This window comes from Lactuca virosa, chromosome 8, assembly GCF_052849685.1.
Source record: "Lactuca virosa cultivar CGN04683 chromosome 8, Lactuca_virosa_CGN04683_v6, whole genome shotgun sequence".
NCBI lineage: Eukaryota > Viridiplantae > Streptophyta > Magnoliopsida > Asterales > Asteraceae > Lactuca > Lactuca virosa.
This window is the reverse complement of record NC_136433.1, coordinates 227,511,458-227,519,941: the sequence shown is the minus strand read 5'-3', so window position 1 is coordinate 227,519,941 and position 8,484 is coordinate 227,511,458. Positions and strand designations below refer to the sequence as shown.

The 8,484-nt window shown below is 35.7% G+C and overlaps 1 protein-coding gene across 1 annotated transcript; it reads right to left on the bottom strand.

Annotated features, from left to right (window-relative positions):
- Window positions 1-446: 446 nt before the first annotated feature.
- Window positions 447-2,546, bottom strand: LOC145134912 (uncharacterized). The gene is made up of 5 exons (XM_079069717.1): window positions 1,689-2,546; window positions 1,459-1,517; window positions 1,203-1,331; window positions 979-1,114; window positions 447-837 (listed from the first exon to the last, which is right to left on the bottom strand). Exons 1-5 carry the CDS (start codon window positions 2,382-2,384, stop codon window positions 550-552), a joined length of 1,308 nt encoding a protein of 435 aa, XP_078925843.1. The 5' UTR covers window positions 2,385-2,546; the 3' UTR covers window positions 447-549.
- Between the last annotated feature and the right edge of the window lie 5,938 nt (window positions 2,547-8,484).

The window sequence follows — 8,484 nt, the reverse complement described above, 5'->3', positions numbered from 1 at the left end:
ATGGTTCGGGGTAATTTGCACGTTTGGTCCCTAACTTATTTTTTTAACTCAGAAGGTCTCTACTGTTTGTTTTTGTTGCGCGTTTGGTCCCTGTCTTACCTAAAAAAACTATTTTGCCCTTGATTTTTTAATTTATTTAAATAAACACACCCTCAACCTCACTTCCACCTCATATTACATTACCTTACCTACCCCACCTTATTTAAATAAATTAAAAAATCAATGGCAAAATAGTCTTTTTAGGTAATACAGGGACCAAGCGCACAACAAAAACAAACTGTAGGACCTTTCGAGTTAAAAAAATAAGTTAGGGACCACACGTGCAAATTACCCCAAACCATAGGGACCATTCATGTAATTTACTCTTAAAAGTAAAAGAATATCCCCCAAACAAAGCACAAAAACTAATATAATTATATAATTATTTTATTTATCCTCTTCCCAAATTAAAAAAAATAATGAATGCGTATTTAAATCAAAGAATAACCATTGTACAAGAATCATCCAACAAAACTATACAAAACGAATCTAATATTCTATACACATAATTTACTTTCCGTTGATCGGTGGCCTCAACAGTTTTTCAACTAAATCATTCCAATTGACTCTATTTTTTAGGTCCTCTTCAGGCAAATCATCATGAAGTTCTTGAGATGTTTTCGTTAAGGGCTCTTTCTCCTCATCATTTATGGTCATGATCCTAATTGCATGAGGTATTTTGAGGCTAACTGCTCTTTGTAACGCATCTTTGTGTTCTTTTTCAATGGATTGTAACCTATCAAATTTTTGCACCTTTGGTGGTGTTGTAACGTGTTCACAACTCTTTTCCTTTAATAACTACAACAATCCAACAACACTAGGGTCACATATAACTAATCCAAACACTTTTTTTAAGTAAAAGCTTAATAAGTTCATTGCTATTTGATGATCTTAAGGAAAAACAAGAAACATAAATACCAATGATTACTTGTGAGTTACCTCTAAAGCCTTTTGTGCTTCTCTTTCAATCCAAATGATTGCATGATCAGATGTAGCATTGCATGAAAGGATAATATGTTCGAATCTACCATCAACAGGAATTGCTGTTCGGACTTCAGGAGGGTATCTTCCACATCTGTTTAAAAAGTGAAATTAAAAAATGTTGTAATAAAAAGAAATCAAAAGTTGAATGCTATAATACAAGGATATATTTAGCAATTTACCTGCAAAACTTTCTCTCGACAATGTGGTACATTCTACCTGGTGCATAAAGTCTTCTAGGATCAGAAAGCTTCTTCTCTTCACTTACAAATGTGTCCTTCATGCAAACCATCAATAGCAAACAAGGCAAACTGTCGAAAGCATGAAGGCCTGGTTTAAGAGAGAAATCGTAATCTTTTACTTTTACCCCACAAGATGGAGCAAGTAATGGATAATATAAAAAAAAATGAATCTTTAATGGGAAATTAGACGACTAACCAAAAAATTGATTCGAATATATCTTCAAGTGGGGTGGACGTCCGTGGTAAGAAATCATCCTGTATATGATTATGGCAAAAAACCGTTAAATTGATTGGATTTGCAACCTAAGGTCAGGAATGGAATGGAATGGAATTGAATTCCAATCCCAAATTGGCTAACTATTGGCGAATGTTCGATTCCATTTCAGAATTGGAGAACTTTTGATATGAATAAAATAAAAAACATACCTGCAACACGATGGAGTAGATCACATCAGCATACTTAAGAGCAAGATTAAGCGACAAACACCTTGTAGGTGCAATCGCATAACACTTTATTAACTCTCTAGCTATCCCACCAAGCATATCCCTATGATTCACCACCATCACTGTCAACAATGTCGCCACACCAGCTCCTAAAGAATGACCCACGAACACCATCTTGTAACAAGACCCATTCTCCACCCACAACCGCTGTAACTCCTCCGACTCTTGATTCAGCAACCAAACAGCCGATTTCAGCAACCCATGGTGTACATACCCACCATCGAACATATGCTTCCCTAATCGATTGTCCCATAACATTTCGTAATCACTTTCCTTCTTCAAATTCAGCCCTCTAATAGCCATTACGATTTCCCGGCGTGTGTGGTCTAGGTAGATGAGGTATGGTGGCGCGTGGCCGAGGGTTTGTTCGTAGGTAACACGTTTCACTACCAAATCAGGGTTTAATCGGTATCCACCAAGGGGAGGGAATTGAGGGTTGTGGAGGTCTTCCTCGTAGACGGCGAGGGTGAGGCGGCATAGATGGGGAACAGGCTCGAACTCATCGGCGGTGGCTGGTGGCCAGGAATCACTGTCGTCGGCACCTGTATGTGTGCATCGCTTCCAACCCCACCGGAGGCAACCTAAGCCTACAAAACACCCGACACAACAAACAGACATGCAAAATCTTCAAATTACTAATTGATTCTTGATGACAAGAGGGTCCGATGCATTTGTTGTTGGAGGAATGAAGAGATAACGGCTATGGCTTGTACGCCATTGACGAAGACCATTTTTTTCCAGAATGTGAAGACTGTTGACATTCTAGAAGTTGTGCTTGGTTAGACCAGACATCGCTCAAGCATTAGCAACCCTATTTTGGGGAATTACAAATTGGACCCATGGAGTATTTGCTAGTATTCAATTTTAGTCCTCTAAATCTTTTAGTTTTTCATTTTTAAGTTTTAAATTGGGCAAATGCCATTAAACCCTTTAGTTTGCAAGTTTTTGTCGGTTTTACCAAAAGTCGTATTTTTGGTTTGTTAATGCCTCAAATTTGCTCTAACTTTTTCATTAATACCATTTGACAATGTCGATGTTACGTGGTTCATTAATCCTACCTAGATGCCAAGGCACATCTCAATCTCCAATAAAACCCTTCATCTCCAGAGTTTGTCGTACAACTTCTTTTTTCTCCAACGGTAAATGACAACTTCCTCTACAAGATCAAACTTCAATGATGGTACAAGATGGAGGAACAAGAAGGTAATCACATGTGGCTGTCGTGATGTTTGTAGTATATTAGTCTCATGAACACCTGATAACCCAGGATGAAAATTTTAGGGGTGCCCTAATTTTCAGGTAAAAACCTATGTACTTTGTATTTGGGGCCGCCCTAAGTTTCCAAAGAAGAACATATGTAATTTCTTACTCATTTTTTGTTTGTTTTAGGTGAAAGGAGGCAATTGTGGTTTTTTTTCAAATGGGTCAAAGAAGAAGTAAGTAGAAAAAAGAAACATGTCTCACACAAAGCATATCAAGGCATTGTTATAGTAATCATAGGATTTTTAGTGGTTATATTGGTGATGGTAGCCATAGTGGTTATTGAGATGTAATTTTGTTGTATTTTCAATCTATTTAGGGTAATGTATAAAGCGTAATCACGAGTTTTTCCTGTATTAGTAATGTATTAAGGGTAATCTATGTATTAATGGTAATCAATCATTATTTCATGTATTTATTGAACTTGTTTTTCAAACAATGTTATTTACACTTGGAAACATTTATAATGAAAGTAGATTTTATAGGAATGAAATGTAAGGGTAAATTGTCGAAAAGGAAAGTAAGATTATCCAGAAATTGCATTAATGAAAGTACGTTGCTAATGGTTATGCATAAATTGGACTTGTAATCAACGAATTGCAAAAATGGTAAAGAAAATTGCATTTGAAAAAGTAAACTGCTCAAATGGTAACATTCACTAGCAAACCTAAAAGAAATTACACTGCTTAAATGGTAAAGAAGATTGCATAGAGAAAATAAAAAATCACCATACCATAGCATATTTATATCAGCATCATCAACATATGTGTTAAATGTGACTCGAGCATTTGGAGCATTCCTATGGAGTAATTAAGTTTAATGTCGCACTTAGAACTCAATGGAGCACTTGGGGTTCATGGAGCATGTGACAAAGGAACGGATCTTCTAAGAAGGGAATGAATCATCAGATAAAGGAACAGATCAAGTGATAAAGGAACGAAGCTACCAAAAGGTGGTATGGAGCAACTTGGAGTGACTTGCAACAACTTGGAGCAACTTGGAGCACTTGGACCTACTAGGAGCAACATGTTGTGCCACGAAGACTGAAGTGTTGGGTTTTAAGTACTATAACACTCCTATGGTGCACATACAACCCTAATGCTTTGGATCTAAGTTTTCTCTAGTTATACATGCAACAAAAAATTATCCAAAGCATGAAACCTATCTAGCATACAAATTTGGTACTTAAATCATAAAACTAGTTAGAAGAATACCTCTTATTTGTAGCTTGTAGTTGTTGGCCTTTCAAGAGCTTAGCACCTCAAGTGTGATGCCTCAAACAAGTCACAAACACCATGAACAAGTGGAGAATAATGAGAGAGAGGCTAGGAGCACACAAAATTGGCTAGGCATTCATCTTAGGAGTCTTAGTCCGATTTTAACAAGATAGGGGTTCATTTTATGGTTTGGAATTCCTAGGGTTTCAACTTTTAAACCCTAATTCACTTGGGCTTTTAATCCAATAACTCATTAGCCTTTTGGACCAACTCTTCATGCACTCTCACAAAGGTTTAGTCCAATCCTAATCAACATGGATCTTTAGCCCAAACTATAAGCATTACTGATTTACCTAATCAGTCCCCGTAAATTTAATCAGTCTCTTTTGATCACTAAATTAATTCCAAATTAATTATTGATCAATACCAATTAACTAATATGATTTCTCAATTAATATATTATTCTTATAATATATTAATAAATCACAAATAACCTCTTTCTCAAATATCCATCCTATCATATTGTTCTAGTGAAGGCAACCCGAAATGGACCATGCTACTCTTGGGGCAAGTACATACCAATTATAGTTATGGGCTTAGACACCTAATCCAACAGTCTTCCACTTGGATAAGTCTAATAACTATTATTGCAAGTACGACTCCAAAACCCGACTAGCAATCGTAGCTCACAAAAGCCATTGTTGAACTCTGATCTTATCAGCAACGCGTCCATTAGATAAGGGATCATATATTCCTCCATTCTAGATATCGTATGAACATGAGACATGGATTATAATCATTCTCTCTGTCCATGTGTTGTTTCCCGATTTCCGATTTATGACGACTGACTAATTGAGCAAATCAAATCAGTCCACGCTTGGCCAAGCGCTTAGGGTTGTCATCACTAAATCATCGAGGGGCCCACATATATCGCTTTTATCCCTCTTAAGGTAAAAGGAACGGATAAACTTCGACTCATATGTTTGCTCTATTTACTTATCAAATCACACACAACAATACATTTTATAACACCAAGTTACTGGTACGTTTATATATCATCAATATGCAACCGACTTGTAAACTGCAACTCATATCTCTCTGTTTCAAGAATATAAGATATTGTCGTCTCACAATCACTCGTGATAAAATCCATGAAGTGATTCAGATGAGCGTGGGTTTAATCCAATACTCAAATCTTATTACAGGAGTACTCACGAATACTGCAGCAAGCTTGTGCTATGTCTAAACACTTTAGACAATCTACAGACGGATTCATGACAGTCTTGACTCAATACCTACTTCCAAAGTATGATCGACTGTGGATGGTTTGAATAATCTTATTATTCGGGAAGTCAAAACATGCGAGATGAAACACAAGAATAATCGAATCCAATATGGTCTCAAAACTTTTGAATATAAATAAAACACCTTTTATTTAATCACCATATCGATTACACATTATTCATTGTATAATGTTTCGACCGACCAACTTAATACTCGAATTAAAACAATAGTCATCCCATGCTCCAAGCATGCACACTATGTTTACCTATGGTCCTTACTTTATGAAATAGATCAATTGTAAACATTTCCAATGACACTCATTTCACAATTCCAAATCCTTATCGTAAGTGTAAGAATACAAAGTCCTTGCCACTTACTGTAATCTGTTAGATTCTAACCTTATATGCAGTGATCCTATTATAACAACTATGTACACAAGTCACAGAGACTTTTCCAAATACAAAAATTCCATTGGAGATTGTTACAAGACAATTCCATAAATACGAAATCTCATATTCAAAGCACATTCCTTTGAACATCCTTCTTGCATAAAAGTTTCTAACTTACTCATAGATTCTTGATATCCAACTCCCATTATGGAAACTTTTCCATAATTGCCATATGACTATCTATTCTTAATGGAATCCTATCTATTCAGAATTATATCAATATGGTCCATTCATTACTATACTTCCAACTATCCACAAACAACTAATCCATGGTAAACCTCAGATTGTCCTTGACGGTTGTTTAATGACATTCAGTCATACCTAGTTCTGGTCCCTTTTCCGTCTCAATGCCCTAGGCATTTGGAAAATTAGAACAGGTGACTATTATAGCATATGTAATCGATCCTATACCCGAAGCATATGGCATACGATTCATAATGTCTCTCATGAAGACATGATAGTGGACCAATCTCTTGCTATAATATTTCCATATATAGAATTTCCTTATGTTCAATCATTTCAACATAGCATTCACATATGTTTATGACTAAATTTTAATCTAAGCTTTTAAATTCAAAATGAAGTATAAGTATCCTCTCCCTTACTATAGCGAAACAACCTTTTCAAATTTTGCAACTTTGCAAATTTGTAACCTTTGTTTCCTATAACTAGTATTGCTAACTTGCAACACTTCACATAATAATCATGCTCCCACTAGAATATCAATTATTTCGTTACTAGCATAACACTTATGCTCCCACTAGCTTTGACATGTACTCAGAAATCAGCTGGACTTCTAGAAATCAATACTTATTGACTTTCATACCAAATTTTAGATTTCTGATACGTGATGCTTCGATAAGCCTTTATCTAATCTCATACACCTTTTATAAGAAAGCTCATATGCGTGTCTAAACTATTTCATAACGTACGGCAAGTCCCGAATGTTCAAACTATTTGCCATTTCTCACAATTCGAACTATGAAGAGGGATGTCGTAATCATAATCGAATTTGAGAATGCAAATATCACAATTGCTAACTCTTTAAAATCTACTTAGTGAAAGCGTTTCCTCACAATCATTTTCATGAACTGGAGAGAAACCTTACAACTTAGATTTAATGGTGTATGTGTTCCTATGCATGTGAATTTGTCATTTCCAACCATTATCATAAGACAAGGTCAATGTCAAATTCAAACTTATATGGACTGAACTGGTTCAATCTTAATTTCTTTCCATTTGGTAGCACAAGGGCCTACCATGTCTTCCAAGTTGTTGAGCAGCTCACCCATGCTGATCAATGAACTTTCACTAATCCAGGTGCTTTGCCTTATGCAAACAAATGAGAACTCATAGAACTCACATGCATAGTCAACTTTGATGAATCATTGAATCGGGTATAAAATGAATCAGAGTTAATATTGAAGTAAGAATGCGTGATTGAACAACGGATGTAAATATGATCTTGTTTCAGCTCTATTACACTTTCGAATGTTTATAGAGTACAAAGACAGGTCTGTAAAAACTCTTATCTAACTCTAGTAAATATCCCTATTTATAGGAAACAGAAAGCGTACAAAAAATATACTAAGGCATAGACACTTAAGCTTCGTATAAAAGCACCTTAGTAAAATAGATTACAGAACATACGAAGAGTACAAAAGATACTTTGACTAATTACAACATATTTGACCCTTACAATCTCCCCCTTTGTAATCATAGTCGAACATCTTAATTTGTAAGAAGCTGGATGGAATACAGCATCACTCTTTGAATTTCCGTATACCAGGATATTATCTTCTTTAGCTCTTTCTTATCTCCCTCATTGTTCTTCTTACAATGATTCATACGAACAATTAAGTTCGTATATTGATACGTTGCATATCTCTCCACTTCGCATGCCTGGAACAAAAAGCGTTTTGCTTTTCCAGCCTTGTCCTTTCCTGCGAAGACTAACCCAAAAGGCTTCAAGCAGATTTCCCCATCAACATACTTTTTCAATTCAGCTTGAGTCTTCGTAGGTGCCATTGGAGCTTTTATTTCCATACCTTTAGTTGTAGCTAACTCCACATCAGTTAGAGCCAAGCACTCATAATAATTTTTGATGAAAATCTTGATGTGAGCAACCCCAAGCTTAAATTCATTAGGTTCAGTGTTTTGAAGATATGAAAAAGATTTATCTTTCAGAATCAATGCAACTTGTATAAGATCATACAAGTTCATTAATGGAAAATCTGCAATTGTGAAATCACAAATATTTCCATTTACCCTGGCCACCACGTATTTGATATTTTGGACTGTGTTTTCGAACACCACATCCTTCTTCATACTGATAACTTTCTTGATCTTCACCAAAGACCAAACTTCCTGAGGCGCTTTTACAAGAACAGCGTGAAATCTAATTTTCATATGAGTACCATCATCCTTCACTTTGAAATTTCCTTCTGCTTTGAATTGTGGCATGATGAACATCATCTAATTCACTGGAAAGTCAAGCTGACTTGTATC

Coding starts and splice junctions, on each gene's coding strand:
- LOC145134912 (XM_079069717.1), bottom strand. CDS start 2,384: ATGTCTGTTTGTTGTGTCGGGTGTTTTGTAGGCTTAGGTTGCCTCCGG. Junction 1,115..1,202: donor GTCGAGAGAAAGTTTTGCAG/GTAAATTGCTAA, acceptor CTTTTTAAACAG/ATGTGGAAGATACCCTCCTG. Junction 838..978: donor AAGCACAAAAGGCTTTAGAG/GTAACTCACAAG, acceptor GGATTGTTGTAG/TTATTAAAGGAAAAGAGTTG.